The sequence below is a fragment of the Chelonoidis abingdonii genome, chromosome 2, assembly GCF_003597395.2.
Source record: "Chelonoidis abingdonii isolate Lonesome George chromosome 2, CheloAbing_2.0, whole genome shotgun sequence".
NCBI lineage: Eukaryota > Metazoa > Chordata > Testudines > Testudinidae > Chelonoidis > Chelonoidis abingdonii.
This window is the reverse complement of record NC_133770.1, coordinates 248,082,482-248,106,089: the sequence shown is the minus strand read 5'-3', so window position 1 is coordinate 248,106,089 and position 23,608 is coordinate 248,082,482. Positions and strand designations below refer to the sequence as shown.

At 41.2% G+C, this 23,608-nt stretch overlaps 1 protein-coding gene across 1 annotated transcript in view; it reads right to left on the bottom strand.

Moving 5' to 3' along the window:
- STMN2 (stathmin 2) overlaps nt 1-23,608 on the bottom strand; it is a 63,927-nt gene that overhangs the window by 5,271 nt on the left and 35,048 nt on the right. The window contains 3 exon segments of the mRNA XM_032763356.2: nt 2,481-2,672; nt 20,821-20,993; nt 22,494-22,589. Of these exon segments, the coding sequence (XP_032619247.2) occupies nt 2,481-2,672; nt 20,821-20,993; nt 22,494-22,589 (461 nt within the window).

Genomic DNA, 23,608 nt, shown 5'->3' with positions numbered 1-23,608 from the left:
GAGGTGGGGGGAGGGGGGAGCTTGGCTTCTGGTGGGGGTGGAACATGACATAGGCACGAGATAGCTCCTATATTGAAATCAGTGAGATCACCCAGAAGGGGCAATCTGAGTGTTCCAATGATGAGGTTCAGCCAGTAGACGATTTAGAGTTAGTGGGGTCCAGCAGGACCAAGCTTCTGCCCCTGCAGCTGCCCAGCCCTGGGGCCCCTGTTATTGGGGAGCCCCTGTGCCAGGGCACCCTATGTTTCACTGTAAATCTGCCTCTGGGTTGTGCGGATGGCCAGCCCTGCAGATTCTCCTAGAACTTCTAGGTAAAATGGCAGCTGTCTTCAAGGTTCAGCTTTAGGCCTTTCTGTTCATCGCTGGCCAATTTGTCTTCTCTTTGGTCATTTCTGATTAGAATAATAACCATTAATGGCTGTAATACAAAGCTCTGTCCTAGTTAATTTTAGATTAATTGGCGCCACTGTAAATTCAGATATTCCTTATACCATGGGCCTGTACTCAGAAACAACAGCTGTGGAATGAATTTGGGAAGTTTCCATCCAGAGTGTTTACAAAGCTGTATTTTTTTTTCTCGCTGTTTGGTACATTTCTGGGGATTTTTTTTTCTTGCTGTCCTTTCATATAAACTAATTATCAGATTTCGATCTCATTCATGTATTTAGCTCTGAGAATATAATCTGAAAACTCAATGACAAACACAAAATGACAACAGCAACAAAGACCCATGGCTAACTGCAAGTGAGAGTGCCTCCAGTGAGCATCCTATGTGAGATTTATACATCGTTATGTTCCTTTATGGGGACTGATCCAAAGCCCACTGCAGTTAATGTGAGTCTGTCTGTTGGCTTCACTGGACTTTGGAACAGGCCCATGGCAAACTTGTTGTGTTGATCTCATTTGTAATTTGAAGGTCAAATTTTCATAGGTGGCCTCTAATTTTGTGTGGCAAATGTTAGCTGGCTAGGGTAGGACTGATTTCCAGAGGCTGATCCCTTGCCGTTTCCACTGACTTCGGCATCCACAAGTGGCATCTGATTGCTGGAGCCTTTGAGCACCCAAAAATTGGGGCACTTACAATTAGAGGCCAGTTCTGAAGATTTTGGCCTCACTGTTTTATTTTTGCTCCCTCTTACATAGTCATGGTCGGCATTTTGGGTGCTTGTGGGTTTGTTATTTAAATCCCAAAGTTCTTAATTTTTGGTCTATCCACATTTCCCACCTGGACTTCACCTCCAGTGGGGAGAGAGCAGCCTCTTCTCAGAAGCATTCTTTTGACTTCATGTATCTGTCATCTACTTGCTCATCTGGATGGACTGTGACATTAAGGGACTTCCTTCTGACATCAGTCTAGAGCATGCAGCTGCTCCTTTTGTCCTCCCTATTTCCTTTCATTACCCCAAGGACGACTAACAGTCTTTTTCCTTTGAGTTGCTGGACTTTGAGATATGTGCATGCAAGCTTATTTAAAACAACACTGTCAAGGAGGTTAGGCACAATCCTGGGGCTCCCAGAGACTGCTTGAAACAGCCTGTTACATCCTTCTTTAGGATATAACACAGAATGCTGCCCTCTTTTTCTTGTCCAGCTCTGCTTCCTCATTTGCCATCTCCGATGCCCATTATCTACAGTTAACAAGATGAGATGGTGGAAGATGGAAAAAAACATAGATCTAAAATAGACATCCCTCTTCATCAAAGACAACTGAGAGGTATATACACTTGTCTGCTGACATATTAGATGCTTCAAAATAGCAGCTCATATTACATCCCAACAGAGAAAAATTATCATTCTCTGCAGAACAAGTTAAAAGGACTTTATCACATCTGGTTCCTTTTCCTGCGCTTTTTGCTTTCCAGGCTGGAAGGGTTGCATTAGGAATGGTAGGTACACTCAGCCCCTGGGGATGTATATTGAAGGGTCCAAAAGATAGATCTAATCTCCCTCAATTAGGAGAGTGATTGCAACACAGTCTGTTTGCATGAATGTGGTTAAACATGAGACAAATGATTTATTCCACATTGTTCATAAATCCCGCTTAGAAGCCAGAAATTAAACCTAAGCAATCTTTCTTTGGCATTTTTTCTGTTTTTGAACTTGGGACCTTTGATTTAAAAAACACAGACCCTTTTCCCGTAAGGGTAAAGGTGCAGTTCTCAGTCAGAAAAGGGAACAGACAAACAGGCCTGAGAGCATATCAGAATTGGGTATAGTAGAGAACTAGCTGGTACAGTCTGAGAAGGAGGCCAAGATTTATCAAAATATTAGTGATTTTTTTGAGTTCTTGGCTTGTCACCTTAATATGGGACATTGTTTTCAGAAAGCTCTGAGCACTCATCCTCAGAAGATCAGCCTCCTTTAAGGTGCCTCAAGTTAAGGGATCTAAAAATGGAGTTACCCAAAATCACCAGTTACTTTTGAAAATTTTGGCCAAAATTCCTGCTGCAGGCTGTGGTGTGGAGTCATGACCTGATTACCTTTTCTTGAAGACGTTCAATAAGAGCGGCTAAATTAGCTTCACGTTTTTCTTTGATCTGTTCCATTTTCAGTATCAGCTTTTCCTCTGCCATTTTGCTGAAGTTATTGTTCTCCTCCAAAGCCTTCTGAAGGACTTCTCGCTCATGTTCTCTCTTTTCTGCCAGATGTTTCAGCACCTGGGCCTCCTGGGACTGGGAAAAAAGATACAGCCTACTGAGGCAATTGTCTAGAGAATGTCAGAAGACAGTGCATAAGGCAGTCTGAGTAAATAAAAAACACTAATAAACAAGTCTTTGATTAGAAAGGGCCAAGTGCACTAAGCCTGGATTTTTGTGAGATCTGATGTTTTGTTTGTTCTTGAAATGCTTGGAAAAACTAAATTAATAAAATATATAGCAGAGTAATAAATAAATAAATTTATTTATAGTGGCAATAGATCTGAGGAACATTCTGGAAAAACTGTTTCCCCCCACATCCAATATAAGCAAAGCCCATTTCAATAACTGAGGTATGAAAACGCTGAACATATGTGAGGAATTCAAATAAGGACACAACTGAAAGAGTATTTGAGAATTCTGGATTAGTAAGGCTACCATGTGACACTGTTTGTAACTGCCTTAAATATTTCAGTGGTAAGAGATGCAGTCATTTATGCATGAACACTTTATTTCAAAATCATATGGAATTTCAGTCTAAAAATATGTATTCTTTTATAATCGGGCTTCAGAAACAAGAGCTATGGTTTTTTTTGTTTTCTTCAAGCTATCTTTATGTTGAAATGGCCACAGATAGCTTTCAAGTTAACATTCCCTGAAGATGAATGTAGGAAATTCAGATCTGATCTGGCTCCATTTTGTTTCTATAAACAGGAAAAAGGTTATTTTTCCAAAAAAAGGCCTAAAAATATATTTTTTTTAATTGAAAGCTTAAATTCTGCAAAGACCATAAAATCTACAGAGGATCTTAAATGCTTGCAATCTGTACCCTGTATCCTATTACGCTTATTTATGAGCACAATTGCCAGAAGCATGAGCTTTGCTGTTAGTTTAGAATTACATTTAGGACACTGAAGTTCACTTAAAACAAAATGAAACCACTGATTTTCTGATGCAAGCCAACAAGGTTGCAATGTTAAGACTGTTCCAGGAGCAACTCAAGTCCAAAGTAAATATATTTAAGGGGAATATTTGGAAATGATGAGCAACACTGTGGACTGTTCTATAAAATGAACCAGAGGAAGGAAGATGGAAGAATGGAGGAAAGGAATGAAATGTGGTAGGAGCCTGATTGTGCAGATTTCAGTGAAGGTTACCACTATTTTGTGTGTAAACACATCAGAATCATAAAGTTTAAGGTCAGAAGAGACCATCAGATCATTTAGTCTGGCCTCCAGTATATCACAGGCCCCCAACACCACCCAGCACTTGCACACTAAACCCAACAATAAAATTAGACCAACATATATATATTTTAGGAGCTAAATTGAGTTTTCACCAATAATTACAAATTGCAGTAATTAATGCTATTTCCTGTAAACCTCCTTGTCGTCACTGAAGTGAAGTGAAAGCACTGAAATTCTCTCACATGAGATAAAGGGTGCTGTAATTAGATTAAAAAGAAAATTCTGACAACAGTGATGAGCTACACACAAAACAAAGATTGCCGACCAGAGAAATAGAGCAGATTCCAAAAAATGCAGCAGAACTCATAGTAGTGGCTCTTTACAAACTGCAGCGAGGCACTGAGGTAGGAAATATTCAGCTTTGGAAAGGAACAAATGGCCTGTTTCAGATTAAAGAGGAAACCTACACTGATGAACTTCTGCCATGTGTGGTCTGTATGCTTTCATCTCTGGCATGGTTTCATGGACATGCCTAAGGCGGAGGTATTCAAACCATGGTCCTCAAAGCACTTGCTGGTGGTGCATGGTGAGTTGGCTAGGTGCATAACCAATACTCCTCCTTGTTTCGCCCTGCTAAATCAGGTGTTGAGAGCTAACATCATATTAAATCTTTTCCAAATATTAACTTCCATGTAAGAAACCATTGTAGAGGCCAGAATTTCAGATGAAACAGAAAATGGTGTGAGCAATCACAGACAGAAGGGGAAGTGATCCACATAGCCATGACCAGAGTAAAGGTACTTTGTGTGACTGTGTCTCCCTTAAAATGTGGTCCACACGCTGAAGAATTTTGAGCACCCCTTACCTTAAAGGACCAGTACCTCCTTTTTGCATAAGAAGTGATTTCTGATGACTATTCCCATAGAAAAAATACTATAGTATTAAACAATAATATCCCCTAACATTACAGATGGTGTAGATTTAATAATTTGAGAGAAAAGTTTCATGAGGATGAAAAACATACAAGTGCTGATAACCAAATGTACCCCATTATCTATTAATTCAATCAAACAGTTCCCCTTAAATAAAACAGCAGATATTCTGAGATATCCAGGGCTATTTAGAAGATGTATTGAAAATCAGCTTTTGCACTATGGTTCTGGGTAAAGTTTTCAAAATAAATCCCATTGGCTTTCAATGGTACTTAGGCATCTCAGACACTTTAGTTACTTTTGAAAATGTTGCCCATTTCTCAGGCTGTGTTGTCATGAATTCAAATCCCTTACTGTTTAAAACATAATTTTTATTGGCATAAGTTGAATTTTATAGTAAAGATTTTGAATGCCATAGGAAAGTATACAGAGTTCTAGGAGGTGAGATAGCACATTGGCACCAATAGAAGTTTACCTGACTAAAAATTGGACAGGGCCTTGTTAGTCTGGGTATTTTCATAATGTACAATATATGGCAGAGTTCTGATCTCTCAATATAAATGGCCTGGGTATGTTTATAAACTCTTCCATAAATACCCCAGGATTTAGCAACCTGGAATGGAACAGGAATTTGAATGAACAATTTCCAGTGTGAGATGAACACTAGTCTAGCTACAAGAAGTGGCAGGTACAAAATAAATGGAAAAGAACAGGAGTAGAGACTCAGCTAATGTAAATTTTTCCATTGATTTTAGTTTTACAGCAGCTGTGAATCTGGCCTTCAATGGTCTGATCACCACCATAGCCTAATAAAGCAAGACTTCGAGTGAAGCCAAATTGTTTTTCACACTGTAATGGTGGAATGGTATCTGCCTCAAAAACATTTGGCAAAAGAACATTTCCTCCATGTCTGAACAAAGTCTGCTGCACATGTTGAAGGAGCTAAGGCAGTGGTGGGCAGGGATGTGCTGGCTGCCACTTCCCACAGCTCCTATTGGCTGGAACGGTGAACTGTAGCCACTGAGAGCTGCGGGCAGCCGTGCCAGCAGACAGTCAATGTAAACAAACTGTCTCACGGCCCACCAGCGGATTACCCTGATGGGCCGCGTTCCACAGGTTGCACAGCACTGAACTAAAGAATGATTACTAACGTGACTGTGATTAGCAAACTACCTCCTTAGTTACTTCTATTGGAATTCAGATTCTGTGCTGGAGCTCCAAAGGTAACACACATAATTCCAACAGAAACAGAAAGTCTATAGTTTACATCATTTGTCTCTTCCTAGGTATATTACTGTACACATTTTTGGCTATTATTAACTTATGTCTGGGATTATTATTAATTCCCAAACATAACATTTTACACTAGAGCACAAACAAGTTTCTCGCACTTTTAAATGTCATAAAATGACAATGCTGGGTCAGACTAACGGTCCATCTAGCCCAGTATCCTGTCTTCCGACAGTGGTTGGTGCCAGATGTTTCAGAGAGAGTGAACAGGGCAATAATCAAGTTAGTCCCCCGGTCATCCAGTCCCAGTTTCTGGCAGTCAGAGGTTTAGAGACACCCAGAGCATGGAGATGCATCCCTGGTCATCTTGGCTATTAGCCATTAATGGACTTATCATCCATGACCTTGTATAATTCTCTTCTGAATCCAGTTATACTTTTGGCCTTCGCAACACCCCCAGGCAATGTGTTTAATCTCTGGTGCCTATTAATTTCATTGGGTGACCCCTAATTCTTGCGCTATGTGAAGGGATAAATAACACATCCTTATTTATTGTCTCCACACTATTCCTGATTTTATAGACCTTGATCTGGAAGCTGTTCCAAGCCCCTCATCATTTGTATTGTCTTTCTCTATACTTTTTCCAGTCCTGACATAACTTTTTTGAGATAGGGCAACCAGAACTGCACTCAGTATTTAAGGTGTGGGCATACCATAGATTGATTATAGTGGAATTATGATATTTTCTGTCTTATTATCTATCCCTTTCCTAATGGTTGCTAACATTGTTAGCTTTTTTGACTTACAACATTATTTTGCCTTACAATGTCTGCTTACAAATGTAAAGCACTCTAGACACAGGTCCTTCAACTCAAGCTGATATTCAAGTATGCTGAAAAAGAGGCGAATGCAGCAAAATTGTTTATGACCTTTTTTTTTTATTATTTTTATTTTTTTTAGTGGATGTTGTAAAAAGCAACAGCGATCCCAGTTTTTAAGAAGTGCTTTTATAGAAGCTCCATATCCCACATTTGGATGTTTACACAGACATATAGTCAACTAGACGCCCATTTTAAATGTCAAAGTGCCTGTAGTGTAGAGCTTGCAAATGCAGACTATGGAGGTGTGTCTTTTTAAAACATTCAAGTTGAAAATTGGGTTCAGCTGCACGTATATACAAGGATTTTCTATTTTCCCAGATTTATTTACTTTCCCGTGACAAGTATATCCAAAAATATATTAAATCAGTTCTGTAGAGAGAAAAAGAAAGAATTACTCAAATAGCAGGAGGTGAATTAGCAGAACAATTCCTTTTAAAGCTGAAATTTGCACTTGAATGTATACCCTGACTGTATTAGTTTTAAGGATATATAGGGGCAAGTTCCAATTATGAAAGGTTCACTTTGATGCTGCAAAATTAATCCAGTTGCTGGATTTTTTTAATTAACACATTCAGTGGGAATTGCATTAACTTTGTATCTCAGAGTATTGTATATTGAAGAGCTAATGTTAATGGAATAGAATGTTAAGCCAGGACAAAGGTCTCCTCCTGCAGTGTAAATGCCAAAGTAAAGACCAAGCATTCATAGAAAAACAACATTGAGATCAAGGAATGACATTTTCAGGGGAAATGAATTTAGTTATTTTCTTGCGGTTGCGCATCAAAGCAAAGGAATGGGGTAGAACTAGACACCATGCTGGCTTGCACAGCACTGGCTTTTTCATAGCTTGTTGCCATTACATCTCATTCCTCGCATGGGACAGAGTATGGATTATTGTGTGTAGTGCAATAGTGTCTAGATGCCCCAGCTGCGATAGACGCCCCACTGTGCTAGGCACTGTACAAATACACAGTGAGAGGCAGCCCCAGTCCTGAAGAAATTGTATTCTGTGTAGACAAAATGGACAAAAAGTGGGAGGGGAAAAAATGCAGCGTAGTGAAGTGACTCGGTCACACAAGAGATCAGTGGAAGAGCTAGGAGTGGAATCCGTGGATGAAATCCTTCCTCTGTTGAAGTCAAAGGCAAAATTCCCCATGACTTAAATGGCTGACTTTTTATCTTTGGTTTCCAGAGACCTTGTCCAGTGCCCATCTCTCTAGTGAACGTCCTTTCTGGCATCTCTGTTTTCCAGTCTGTTTCCCCCATTGAGCCAGAAGTGCTAAACTGTATCTTGGTTTTGCAATATGGAGAAATATTCAGAGGTGTCTTATTGAGACTATCATTTGCTCTCATGCAGATTTACAAACAGTTTTTGCATATAATTTATGTGTGAAGGACATTTGCAAGGACCTTATGCATGTTCCTGGGCTTTGTGCGCGTAAGGTCTATAATTAGCTCACATATATTAAGTGAATATATGTTTGGTTGTGTTCCCAAGGCTGCAGTCACAAAGAAAGGCTATATGTTGAAAATTTGGCTCTGTAGATTGTGAACATCTGTATTTGACAGACTAAGAATGAGGCTTGTTTCTTCTTTAGCTATTTTAAACAACAACAATAATAATAAAAGTCCTGCTATTTTCTCCTCTAGATTTGTATTAGTGATGAGTATTTGTGAAAAGAGCTGGATTTAGCACCCAGAAGCCAGGAGTTCTCTGTTCAGAAACAGTCACATACCATTGGTAATGGCAATGCAAAGTTCTCCAACTCCACCAACACACCTCAGCCTAATCCTGGAGTGCTCATTTCTAGCACTGAGAGCATGGGTCAGTCTCCAGGCCCATTCAATCCTTTCCTCTCTAGCAAAAGTCAGTGGTGGGGGCAAAACAATTAGCGCTGACAGCAGGTTGTTTTTACAATGGAGAGAGCTGTTTTTTGGGAACTATTTTGAGGCCACCAACACATTTCATGGAGGCCATGAACCAGTTGTCTGATGTTAACAACATTTAATCATTGATTGAACCAACCACGTAGATGTCAAAAGTTCCACAGCTCATTTACTAAGTCCTTGAGCCATAGTATTCTATTTTCAGTATATAGTGCATCTTTCCGAATAAGTCTGTTTCTAATTACTCCAATTTTGATTTATACTGATAATTAAATGCCATTCATCTAGCCCACTGATTGGCTGGCTCTGATTACAATTGGTATAATAAAGTATCTGAATCTGGTCCGAAATGTTTCTTTTTAAAGGTAACTTGATGTCAGTGGTATATTAATGTAAAATGTGGGTTAGCAGTTTGACAACTGTCCCTTCCCTGAAGCATCTCAAGGACAAGACAAAATGCATAGATCTTCCATTAACACAAATGAGTATAATGTACCTGTGTGGGGATGAGAATAGACTTGCTAGTATACATGAGTTCTGAAATAGCAATTGCAATTTTTTTGTGAGTTTTTTACTGGCTTCTGTTTAACTGACTCTTTGACTATGTGGTATTTGATTTAATTGTTTTCTAGACTGGCACAGATCATATACAACTAGCCGTGAGCTCTACTACATCTGAGTCCCTTACATTTCATTTTTGATTGCCCCTATTTTAGAACACTGTAGGGAATAATTTTGGACTTAACTGGATCCAGATATCTACTTTTTCATTAAATATGCTTTAAGGGAAAAATATCTTGCCATGATATGTTGATTTAACCTACTTCTTCCTCTAATACCACATTACTGAAGAAAATTATGGATATTCCCTGGTACCTAAGTAAATGGTAAATAGCTCTTACCATTAATTTTAAGCCAAAAGAGAAATGTCACATCTGGAGAAGAGAATTCAATATATTTTGAGGCTGAGATTTTCAAAGCTAAGGGATTTGGATGTCCAGTTTTCACTAGAAATGTATAGGAATTGAGTGTATAGTTCCCAGCCTTACGGTACACAGATTTTCATCTGTAATTAAATATTGTTATTTTGTAAAGCTTAAATACCAATATCACCTTTATAGCAGTCAATGGGACTTCATCCACATGCATCCCATTGCAGGGTGAAGGCCTAGAGTAGTTACTGCAGTCAGTGACAACTCTTTTCTTAGCAGAATGGCATTGCCTAAGGCAGGGGTGACAACCTTTGGCATGTGGCCCAACAGGGTAATCCGCTGGCAGACTGTGAAAAGTTTTGTTTATGTTGACTGTCCACAGGCATGCCCCCCTGCAGCTCCTAGTGGCTGCGGTTTGCCATTCCCAGCGAATGAGAGCTGCAGGAAGCAACATGGGCCACAGGGACGTGCTGGCCACTCCTTTCCGCAGCTCCCATTGGCCAGGAACAGTGAACTATGGCCACTGGGAGCTGCAGGGCACCATGCCTGCAGATGGTCAATGTAAACAAAATATCTTGCGGCCCACCAGTGGATTACCCTGATGGGCCATGTGCCAAAGTTTGCTGAGCCCCAGCCTAAGCCCTTTGGGTGGGGCAATTATAATATGAAAAGAAATGTCATAAGGAGCCATGGAGTTTGATACATTCAAATGCTATAAGACACAACTGTGCTTTGGATTAGCTGATTTTCCTTTGAGATGTGAGGACAGGATTTCTCAGTTAAGGGCCTCTTTCTCCTCAGTTTGGATTTTTATGGGTGTGCAGAACAATCTGTTTGTCTTCCCATGGCACGCAATGTTTAGGAGTATATAGGAAAGCACTGTCAGCATTGTCATCAAAATAGCATAGATACAATGGCCTTATAGGCTGCTTCTGATTTCACATGGCCATGTAGCCCTAGTCCAAATAAAGGTTTTGTTGTTTTGAAAAAATAAACCCCTTTCCACAACTACTTCAATAGAAGTTCCATTTTAAGACTCCTGTTTTCCTTCTTGTTGTTCGACTCCTTTTACAAGCCAAGGTGTCAGTGTTTGGTGGTGATGGGGAGGGTACTAAAGAACAACATCCTATTTCTGAATATCCCACACTGTGTTTGGGAGAATTTTCATGCAAAATATGATGGTAGGGTCTGATATTTCTAGTAGGCTTGGGATCAGAGTGTAAGACTACAATGAAATAATGATACATGAAATATAATAAAAAGAAAAATGGCTTTAACCAGCTCTCCTCTCTTCCAGAGCTAACTCAGATGTCTGACTGTCAGTCAAAACTTTACATTTAGTGCCCAAGATCCACCTTGTAAATAACATACCTCTTCCAATAATCCTTTCTTGGGGAGAAACTGCTGTGTGAGGCACACACAGAATTATTGTAAATGGACTTTATTAACAGCAGATGGGAGAATAGTACACCAGAATATGCTGTAACTTACATAGATGCACTATAAGTGGGAGCTATGTTACTCATTCCAATACACTGCAGGGCTCATTCTATAAAAGAACTGCCCTTCACTTTGTATTTTGTCTCCAAACATACACAGCTGCCATGCAGAGCAGCCAAAGGACAGTAAAGATTTTTAAGCAAAAGAAAGCAAAACAGAAAGGAAAACTAGCTAAGTAGCAAATGCTGAGACCTATGTGCTCATTGTTCACTTTCCCATTTCTCTCCCTACTGACCTTTCTAAAAATTTTAAGTGGAAAACAAATGTAGCCTCTTACTCCTTGGAGTTCTCTGGGAAAGGGAGTCTTTCAGGCCCCAATGTTGCACACACAATCAATTAGCTAAGCTGTCTTGGTATTTTATCATTTTCTCTCTTTGTGGATGTAGTGCACATCTTTAATTTTTCATTATTTTCCAAGCTCTTGGCATCAGAATTGTTTATCCGAAAAAAAGCAAAGCCCTATTTCACACGCATTCAATTTAGAGGCCACCTTCTGCATTTGTTTATTCACAAATTATTTTTTCCCGATAGGAATAATTTTAATAATTAATACTCATGCTGTCAGACTTCATGTTCTGCCAGTCACAATAAACTGATAGCTGGAGATCTGAGCTCAGGCATAACCTTGGGACTCCTGCTTCTTGATTCATACATTCCTAGATTTTAAAGCCAAAAAGGACCACTGTGATCATCTAGTTTGACCTCCTATATAACACAGGCTACTGAATTTCACCAGTGATTGCTTTATCAAGACCATAACTCAGGGATTGCCAAACTTTTTTGCTGGCACAACCCTATTTTAATTAAGAATTTCCTGTCCAGGCCTCAAACAGCATGGAAGGTGCCATTTGGAAGAGCAAATTGGCATCCTCCATGACAGCGTGACCTCACATGCACCATATGCGTAAGGTCATGCCACATGGAGGACACCATTTTGCTCTACAAAATGGCGTCCTCTACACAGTGTGACCTCATACGTATGATGCGTGCAAGGTCGCGCTGTGGAGAGGATGCTATTTTTGTAGAGCAAAATCACATCTTCCATGCATTGTGACCTCGCACACATTGTAGCTGTGAGGTCACATTGTGTGGGGCAAGCTGGAGTCCTCCTGCAGTAGAGATCACTGCAACTCCATCTGCTGATGGTGTAACCCTACTTGGGATCGCAACCTACAGTTTGGGAGCTGCTGCTATAACTTGTGGTTGAACTGGAAAAGTCATGGAGCAGGTCCTCAATGAATCAATTCTGAAGCACTTAGAGGAGAGGAAAGTGATCAGGAACAGCCAGCATGGATTCACCAAGGGCAAGTTATGCCTTACTAACCTAATTGCCTTCTATGATGAGATAACTGGCTCTGTGGATGAGGGGAAAGCAGTGGACTTATTATTCCTTGACTTTAGCAAAGCTTTTGATATGGTCTCCCACAGTATTCTTGCCAGCAAGTTAAAGAAATATGTGCTGGATGAATGGACTATAAGGTAGATAGAAAGCTGGCTAGATCATTGGGCTTAACAGGTAGTGATTAATGGCTCCATGTCCAGTTGGCAGCCAGCATCAAGCGGAGTGCTGCAGGGGTTGGTCCTGGGGCCAGTTTTGTTCAATATCTTCATTAATAATCTGGAGGGTGGCGCGGACTGCACTCTTAGGCCTGGTCTACACTACGCGTTTAAATCGATTTAAAGAGCGTTAAATCGATTTAACGCTGTACCCATCCACACTACAACGCCCTTTATATCAATATAAAGGGCTCTTTAAATCGATTTATGTACTCCACCCCGACGAGAGGAGTAGCGCTAAATTCGATATTAACATATCGGATTACGGTTAGTGTGGACGGAAATCCGTTATTGGCGTCCAGGCAGCATCCCACAGTGCACCACTGACCGCTCTGGACAGCAATCTGAACTCGGATGCAGCAGGCAGGTAAACAGGAAAAGCCCCGTGAACTTTTGAATTACATTTCCTGTTTGCCCAGCGTGGAGGTCTGATCAGCACGGGTGGCAATGCAGTCCAAACCAAAAAGAGCTCCAGCATGGACCGTACGGGAGATATAGATCTGATCGCTGTATGGGGAGACAAATCTGTTGTATCAGAGCTCCGTTACAGAACCACGAAATGCCAAAGCGTTTGAAAAAAAAATCTCCAGGATACACACGCTGCTGACAAGCGTAACGGGAAGCCAGAGACTCAAATGGACGCTCGTGGATGGAGGGGTACTGAGGACTCCAGCTATCCCACAGTCCACAGCAGTCTCTGAAAAGTATTGCATTCTGGCTGAGCTCCCAACGTCTGTAGGTTCAATATACAGTGTCGGCGTGTTCAGGGAACAGCTCCTCAGTTCTTTCCCCCCCCCCAACGTGAAGAAAAGGGAAAGAAATCATTTCTTGACTACTTTCAATGTCACCGTATGTGTACGATTCTGCTGGTAGATGCGATGCTGCAGCGTGAAGCATATCCGCTCCTCTGCTCTCCCTCTCCGGTGGTGACGGTGCAATAGAAGTAACCGTCCTCATGAATATCTAACATGTTGAATCGAGCCAACATTGCTGTTTCTCCAGTAGATAGGACAGAACGGCTAATAACCAGCTTCATCATACCGCAAACTGGGGCTTCAGCCCCTCCCTTTCCTGTGTAAAGAAAAGATCTGGTACTGCCTGGACTGCTCATAGCAGCAGCATGCGGCTCCTCTCCCCACAACCAGCTTAATTCCTGCTGGATTATCACGTGCGCGGAGGCTGCCTCCCCTCATTAATGTCACTAAACACTGCAGTGTTTCTTATTCCGCATTCTTTATTACTTCATGACATAAATGGGCAGGACACTGCACGGTATCCCAGGAAGGTTGGGGAGGAGGGAAGCAACGGTGGGGTTTGTTGCAGAGGCACCGCCTGTGAATACTGACACGGAGCCGCTGTGCTTTGAATACACTGGTCCTCTAATACATTGCCCCTTATTCTAGGCAGGGACTGACCTCATTTTTAGAAACCATAAGGGAGGATTGACTCAGTCCCAAGTGAGTCAATCCCAATTTTGCTTTGCGTTGCGCCCCCAGCCGATTCAGCCAGGGCACTCAGATAGCAGCGGACAGTACAAAGGAGATAACCGTCATCTCATTGCCAGTTTTCTGGCAGTAACGGTACAGAACGACCATAACCACTCTCTGCTATCATTGCAAAAGCAAGTGAATCTGCTGTGTAGCGCTGGAGTATCGCCTCTCTGTCCGCGGCATCCATACGCATGACGGTGCCGGAAAAAAAAAAGCTGAACGGCTCCATGTTGCCGGTGCTATGGTGTCTGCCAGGCAATCCAGGAAAAAACGGGCGAAAGGATTGTCAGCTGATGTTTCCCAGAGGAAGGAATGACTGACGACATTACCCAGAACCACCCCGACATAATGATTCAACCCAGAATTCCAAGGGCAGGGAACTGCGGAAACTATGGATAGCTACGGAAGAGCTACCCACAATGCAACGCTTCAGAAATCGACGTTAGCCTCGACCATGGACGCACAACGCCGAATTACTGTGTTAGTGTGGCCGCATGAAATCGAATTTATAATATCAGTTTTATAAAACCGATTTTAGCTAATTCGATATATCCGTATGTAGACGTGGCCTTAGCCAGTTTTCAGATGACACTAAATTGGAGGAAGTGGTAATCACTGGAGAGTAGGATAGGATACAGCAGGACCTAGCAAATTGAAGGATGTGGCCAAAAGAAACCTGATGAGGTCAGCAAGACAAGTGCAGAGTTCTGATTTAGGATGGAAAATCCCATGCACTGCTAACAGACTAGGGACCGAGTGCTAGGCGGCAGTCTGCAGAAAAAGGACCAGGGTTACAGTGGACAAGAAGCTGGATATGATCATCAATGTGCCTTGTTGCTAAGAAGGCTAACAGCATTCGGGCTGTATAAGTAGGAGCATTGCACAGATAAGGGACGTGATCATTCCCTCTCTTCGGCATTTGTGAGGCTCTCGGAGTACCTGGTCCAGTTTTGGGCCCCACACTACAAAAAGGATGCACAAAACTTGAAAAGAGTCGCACGGCAGGGCAACAAAATGATTAGGGGGCTGGAGCACATGACTTATGAGGAGAGGCTGAGGGGAACTGGGATGTTAGTCTGCAAGAGAAGAATGAGGGGATTTGATAGCTGCTTTCAACACCTTAAAGGGAAGTTCCAAAGAGGATGGATCTAGACTGTCATCTAGGATGGTACCAGATGACTGAACAAGAAGTAATGGTCTCAAGTTGCAGTGGGGGAGATTTAGGTTGGATATTAGGAAAAACTTTTTCTTTAGGAGGGTGCTAAAGCACTGGAATGAATTATCTAGGGAGGTGGTGGAATCTCCTTCCTTAGAGGTTTTTAAGGTCAGGCTTGACAAAGCCCTGGCTGGGATGATTTAGTTGGGGATTGGCCCTGCTTTGAGCAGAGGGTTGGAATAGATGACTTCCTGAGGTCCCTTCCAACCCTGATAGTCTATAATTCTATAGTGTATATTTTAGAAAGACATCTGTTGTAGTGAAGGAAATATGTGTTTTGTAGTGTAAGTAAAATAAAGGAGGTTTACCAACCATAGAAAGGCTTTGAAAATATAGGAAAAATATGTAACATGGCCTTGAAAATAAAAGCTTCAAAAGTTGGAAGGAATGTGGCATCTAACAAGACAAGTTTTGGGGAGAATGCAAAGCTTGGAGTGTGGGCTGACTGGAACAACTGGACCTAAAAGGATGCTGATAAGAGAGGAGGAAAAGTCCTTGAAAAAAGCCTGTAAATTATAGAAGATTATCATAATTTGGTTAAAAATTCTGTGGTGAACTGGTAGTAAACTTTGACATACCAATGTTTATATTGGAGTCCTACACTGCCCAAAACTGGTTTTGAGCTACAGTTAGCGATTGGAAGTGACATCATTTGTTTATCAGAGTATCACAAGATGAACTTTTAAAGGTTCAATACTAATACCTGTCTGGTCAGTTGGAGCCAGCCAACATGAATTTAAGCACCCCTCTGTCTAGCCCGTTTGTGAGTACTCTGATCAAACGCTTATGAATGTTTGTTACTGCGCGGGTGTAATAAGTGCTTATTATTTAAACTTTTTAGGCATGTTTAGAGTAACTGTATAACTATCATTTGGCTTTTGGATTGAATAAAGGAATTTGTGATTGAATTAGTGCCTGGCAATATCCTGTATTAATAAATAAATAATTTCAACCATATCCTACCTTTGAAGACTTCAAGTAATGGAGAATCCACCAACTCCTAGGTAAGTTATTCCAACTATTCATTACCCTTATTGTTAAAAAATTGCCCTTTATTTTTAGTCTCAGTTTGTCTAGAGTCAGCTTCCAGCCATTGGATTTTGTTTAGTATCGTTGTTTATCTTTGAGTTACTGTTTGTGAAAGGTAGCTTCTGGCATTGATCTCCCATGCCATTGCATGCAAAAGCATTTGGAAGGGGCCAAACCAATGCAACATGTATGTAGCTTCAGAGCTGCAAAAAATTAAAGAGATTGCTTGGCTCCTCAAGGTGGGGAGTGAGTAACTGTGTGGAAGGGCAGGGGCATGACCTCTTAGACACGAGGAATAATGGAAGAATCCAGGCAGAATCCTGGTCTCTGTCATATTCCCCACCTCCTCGCTGTCTGGCGTTTCCTCCACAGTGCTTCCCAGTCTCATTCCCCCATGACAGCATTGCTGACTGTGTGGCCCTAGTGCTAATAAGCCTTACTCAGTTGGGTGAAACTAACCTCTGCAGCTCCTCCTAAGAGAGTAGAAGCCATGGTTTGAAAGTTAAGGCTGCTACAAGGGGAACAAAATAATTCCCAAGGGGAAATTCACAATAAAATCTCCAGTTTTGGCAAGGAAACATGTTGCACAGAGTGGGCTGCTACTTGGCTTCACTTCCTACTTCAACTGGCCAATCACCCTGAATTCCCCAAACTACTCATGTGAGAGGTGGTGGTGTGTGTGTGTGTGGGGGGTCTATTGGCCTAGCACAGAAGAAGAGCAATATTCTCCAGGTTCTATTTGCCTCCTCCCTTGAGGTTTGTGCCCTTGGCAACATGCCCAATGAGGCTTGGCTCGTCTTTGTGGCATACAGTGGAGTGGAAAACAGGTGCCTTTGTCTCTAGTGATACTGCCAGAGAAGAGGAGGATCAAATGCCTTTTGCCAATGAATGAAGCAGCATGAAAGATGGCCTCAAAGGAGGCAATGTATTCCACTCCCACAGCCAGATGGTGAGTACTGCAATGGTGTTAGCAGACAGAGAGGCAAATCTAGGAAAACTGGCCACTCCACACAACAAGGTAGACACTGCCCATGCTGTGATGCCTGGGTGGGAGCTTATCCTTCAACATTAATAAATAATAATGGTATTAAAAACGATGCATGGCTTTACTGTATAATTGACAGCATAAATGTTAGAAAATATGACCATTATTCTGCATCCACTCTGGTGTTCTGCATTAGGGACTAGTGCAGTTAATTTCCATCCAAATACAAAGCCATTAAGACAATTTAATTACAGATGAGTTCTCTACTCTTATCCTAAAACTAGCAGAAATCCCTTTAGAGTCTAATTTTCAAGCTGATTAATGGTGATCACAATGTATCATTCAACCTAGGGCTTTTCAAGCGTAGAAATCTGGTGTGGTAGCTAAATATTCCAAGGCCAATGGGTATAAATTGTTGCATCATGTTAGAGATCTGGTTGAGTTTTCCATACCGTTAAGAAATAAACTTCTGCTTCTTACAGTGATAATGAGCTCTCATTTCTTAATTGGAAAGGATGATGAGATATTTCTGATTACCTACTTAAGGAGGAAAACATAGCGCATCCCCATCCCCATTAAAATAATGGGATAATAATGGAATGCAGTAAGGAGGAGCCTGTACATGGAATGGAGACCTCTATTGCTATCCAAAGTGCATCTCAATTTGAGATGCAGTATTTTTAAGAAATTCCTCAAATAGCAATACACATTAATTATAAATTGTATTCTGGTAGGGCCCACGGGAGAGGAGGAAAAGGGGGAGAAGAAAGGAAGGAAAATGATAAAGGGATGAGTATACAGTGATAAAAAGAGTGATAATCAAAAAGCTAGGAACCTAGAGCACATATAAGGAGTCACTGAAATATATGCATCACTGTAGGCTTTTTCACATGAATCTGACAATTTATTAATTAACACTAATCAAATTAACACAGTCCACTCTAACTCCAAAATAGTGTGAAATCAATTAATGACTTTTGTTAAAGGCAATCAATTAGTTGTACTTGATTTTATTTAAAACCATACCCAAAAGACATGATCTAGAATGATTATGCCTGACAACTGTCAGGGGCGGCTCCAGGCCCCAACACTCCAAGTGCGTGCTTGGGGCAGCAAGTCTCGGGGGGCGCTCTGCCGGCGCCATGAGGGCAGCAGGCAGGCTGCCTCCGGCAGCTTGCCTGTGGAGGGTCCGCTGGTCCCGCGGCTTCAATGGACCTCCTGAAGGTGTGCCTGCGCAGGGTCTGCTGGTCCCGCAGCTTTGGTGGACCTCCCTCAGGCACACCTGCGGGAGGTCCGCTGAAGCCGCAGAACCAGTGGACCTTCCGCAGGCAAACCGCCAGAGGCAGCCTGCCTGCCGTGCTTGGGGTGGCAAAATCCCTAGAGCCGCCCCTGACAACTGTAGTGTGTGGGTAGAAAAGGATGATGTGGATCCTGTGGATCTTGTAGGTTACAATAACCCAGGTACAGAAGGAAATGTGGAGATCATCATTCAAAATGAACATAACTGGCAGGGGAAAAGAAGGCATCAGTGCTGGCAACTCTTAAGCCAATTTCCAGTCTAATTACATTATTAACAGAGCCGCCCAGAGAGAGGGCAAGTGGGGCAATTTGCCCTGGGTCCTGCAGGAACCCCCACAAGAATATAGTATTCTATATATTGCAACTTTTTTTTATGGAAGGGGCCCCCGAAATTGCTTTGCCCCAGGCCCCTGAATCCTCTGGGCAGCCCTGATTATTCAGTTTTATATTGGAAGAAATACACACTCTGATCAGTAAAATAACTTGGCCATGAAGGTTTAGATTTCACAGTAAAATATGCACAAATTATCAAGTTTCTTAACTGCTGCCATTTCATCCCCATTTCTGTCTCTTTATGTGAGCAGTATTCTAAATGGATTTAAATAAGGGTCAGGTCCTCAGCTGGTGTAAATCAGCCTAGTCCCATTGAGTTTAGTGGGTCTGATTCTCCTCACACTCCATTGAGTTGGATGGGAGTTACTCCTGATTTAGACTAGTCAGTAACTCAGTGGAGATGGGGTGGGGATGGGGAGTTTTATTTCATTCTTCTGAAAGGAAACAGTCTAGAAGCTGCTGCATGTGGTTCCAGGTTGCAGCATGAGCCCCTTAATTTCTTTGCTTATTTTCTTCCACCTTTTGACAAAATTCTACAAACTGTGCTCTTAATTTATAACAAATAAGATTCAAGAGACAGACTAAAGGCTCAGAGACAGCTGAGCTTGTTTAACATTCAGGCACCTTGGGCCAGATTCTCTGAGGTGTAGCCACCTTACGTCAACTCACCAGTGAAATGTGAGTCTAATGCCAGCTTAACTGGCCCAGGCAAGATCACCCCAAGATAACATAGATCATTTGGTGGCAAAGAGGTTAGACACTCTTCCTGCACTCTCATTCTGTCTGGCAGGGAAAAGATGGCCTGGCAGGAGGAAAGGGGGAGTGGCCAGTACTGTCTCCAATCTTCTACTGCATTTTCAGTCTCCTGTGGTCATTGCAGCTTGGCATAATTTAGAGCAGCCCTGAGAATGCTCTAACATAGCAGAAGTCTTGTTAGTCCTCCACAGAGCAGCCCTAAGTGCTACAGGCATGCAAAGACAAACTTTAAATCATTTTGTACCCCATCTCCTGACGTATGCACATTGACCAGTGCTGAGAATCTGGCCGTTTCTGTTTTAACATGGCCTAAAATATACATAACAAATATAGTCCAACCTAAGCTTAAATTTATGGGATAGCTAAATCTCTCTGAAAATGTTTGACAAGGGAAGACTTCTTTGGCCCGTTAATCAGGGTGGAAGCCGGAGAGCTGAGGTATAGTTCTGTCTGCTTGCTATAAGTACCCTACATTTGTCTTTTTCTTTTTAATTGCCAGAAGATCTGACATCTTTGTAGAATGTACATGAAGAACACACCCAGAAGTCTGAAATGCTGATTAAGTTCATAAAGGGGAACATCTTTATTCCACACAGTTCTAGCACTATATACATGGAGCAAAGATTGTGAATTTAAAGCTCCATAAGGCTTCCTGTTCACAGATACCTTCATTATATAACTCATACTTCCTGGCCATTAGAGCTGGTTGAATTTGGGGAGGGGGGGAAACGTTGGCTAAAAAGTAGAAAGAATAAAACAGTTTGTTTCATTCAACATTTTTTTTTAACCTTTCTGATAAAAAATGGTCTTGCAATGAGTGTACCGTCAGCCATAAATGTCAGTGGAAATAATGTCAGTATTATTATAATGCTCACGATGAATCTTCACTGCAAGATGATTTTTCATCAGAAATGATAGGAAACTTTGTTTCAATTGCATATGACAAGGCATAGCTAAAAAACAAGGGTACCTTTCTCCTTTCCTCAGCAGCTTCCAGCTTTTTCTGGATCTCCTCACGAGACAGTTCTTTCTTCTTTGGAGAGGCTAAAGTCCGTGGTGCTTCTGAGACAGGAGATGGTGGCTTTAAGATCAGTTCAAAGGCCTGGCCAGAGGCACGTTTGTTGATTTGTTTCACTTCCATGTCTAGGAAATAAAATTAAAAAGGTTAAACCCTACATTAGGGGAGAGAAACAGCATACTTTGGCAAAGAAAGGGAAACGGCTGAGTATGTGTTGAAAACAGCTTTCGTGAGAGGTACATTCCCATTTGTTAGTAACAGTGTAAGTATAAATTAATCCTATAAAGATAAATATGTATGTCATTTTGGAAGGCTATAAAAGCATGTGGCTATGTATATGTGTGTATGTGGGGATTTATATGGTAGTAAAGAAAGCTTAATATGGACAAATGTATAAATCTGGTGTGAAAAATTCTTTCACTAGCCCTTGCTATGTTTGGTAGTTGCTTCATGAAAATGAACTACTGTAAATTTACTCTTTGGTAATTCTCAGGGTTAGAAGAAGTTTATCGATGACTTTAGAGGGAAATATATATATAGGAAGTCATGGAGGAGTAATAGTAAAAATGTTCAAAACTATTGACACTTAATAGTAACAAACCTACTTTTGTAAACTCAATCTAGTTTTCCAAAGTTAAATAAAAAAGCAGTTGTTTGACCAACAATAATCTGCATGTGCTTGATGGTCATGTGAAATTAATTGGTGATTGCAGTCCAGTGGTGATCAAGTATCCATACTTGAGACTATTCACTACCACATGTGATATTACTTGGCACCATATTGCTCATCTCAGCAACCAAGCTAAGTATTGAATTGGAATGGAGACTGAACTAGAATTTTTCATGCATCTGAGGCTGAGATGTCATTGTTAGATCACCTGGTGGTGCATAGACTGATTCCTGCTGTACCTATTCTATGGATAAATCAATAATTTCTGTTTCCAAGGCTATCAATCCAGCAGTTTTGACTAGTGTTTCTCCAAAATTGTCTCCTTTTATGCTGATGAGGGGCAGGAATAGCTCCTGACCTCTTTGGGAATTACAGATATGCTGTACTGCTTTTGTTTGCTGAAGCAGCTGCTGAAACCCTGCTGCCTCTTAGCCTCTTATGCAGCCCAGAGATGCAACTCCTCAAACAGTTTGTTCAATTCATAACACCCGTCTACTTGCTCACAAGGAAAAGGCCCAGACGTAATGAATTTAAAAGCATGGCATCTCAAGCCTGGGTGAGAAAAATCCAAGTTGACTAATTAAGAATTACTTCATTGGTGCCTACTAGGGAACGCATATTTTCTTGATTTTCCTGAGAATTACATCGGCTGTGAATATCTGCAATTCCTGGATGGGTAGCGTTTCTTGAGGTATTAAGTACAGTATAGCTAATTATAAAATAGCCAGCCCTGGGCTTTTTAAAATGAGATTTTAATATGTTGTTGTTAGGGCCAAAGAATCACCACAACGAGCAATTGGCAATTGGTAAGAACTAACAGCCAGAAATAGCAAGTGAATTGTTAAATCAGCAAAGCATTGACTAAATATTAGAAACTGTGAAAGTGAAATGAGTCATATCCCAGCACTGCCAAATTACTTAACAAGCAGGATGATTTCCAGTGAAGGTTACTCACCATCATATGTATAGATATTCATGTTGCGAGGTTCAGGGTAAAAACAAGAGCAGATCAGAGACAGCATGGACAGCTCCTTCATCTTTTCCTTATAGGCTGAAATAAGAGATTATTAGTTTACATCAGTTTCCCAAATTTCTTTCCATGAGTTTTTAATTTAGATTATAATTACAATAGTTATCTTATATGCCTGATAGAACATCTGAATCCCAGCCTGAAAGATTTCTCCAAAATGTTAGCCTTTGACCATTCCTTCTGAATATGGGAATCTTTAATTGTATATGAATGTAAGTCACCCTGTACTGCCCAGACTGCTTCTGACCCCCATGTCTCCTACAACATGGTCTTAACTTCAGATCCAGTGCCCTCTGACTTATATGAGCTGAGGATGGCTGACCAGCAATGTATTTTAATATTGGAATAGTGCCATAATCCACTCTCTCTCTGCAGCCAGAGGCAAGTGACACTCACACAAACTTTACAGTTCCTCGAAAATCTCATCAAGATCTCTGAAGTTCTGGTTCATGGATTGTCACTGGCAGATACTAAAGGTGTTGTCTGATACAAATGCAAATGTCATCCAAATAATTATTAAAAAAAACAGAAATATGGATAATTCATAACAAGATTCTCAGCAAAATTCTTTAGAAATAATACCCTTAATACGCCAAACCAAAAAGGTTTTAATCTCCTGTCCTATTGAATTGATTTGTTACCTCCCACATTCAGTTCCAGAGTAAACCAATCTATACATGAAATGCACATTAATTACCATTATTTATAATTTATTACAGTAGGGCTCATAGGCTCCAGTCAAGAATTGGAGCCACTTGGGCTAATAATATATAGATGTTATATAGTGTTTTTCATCCATACATCTTAAAATACTTTAGGAAGGAGGTAAGTATCATTATCCACAATTTATGAATGAGGAAATAGACACAGAGAGGGTTAAGTAGCTTGCTCAAGGTTGCCCAGCAGGCCTGTAGCAAAGCCAGGACTAGAACCCGTATCTTCTGAATAGTAGTCCAGTACCATAGCCACTGGTCCATACTGTACAAAATGTATCCAGTAAAAGGGGATGGGAGGCAAATGCTGAGCATCCAGGGTTTGAA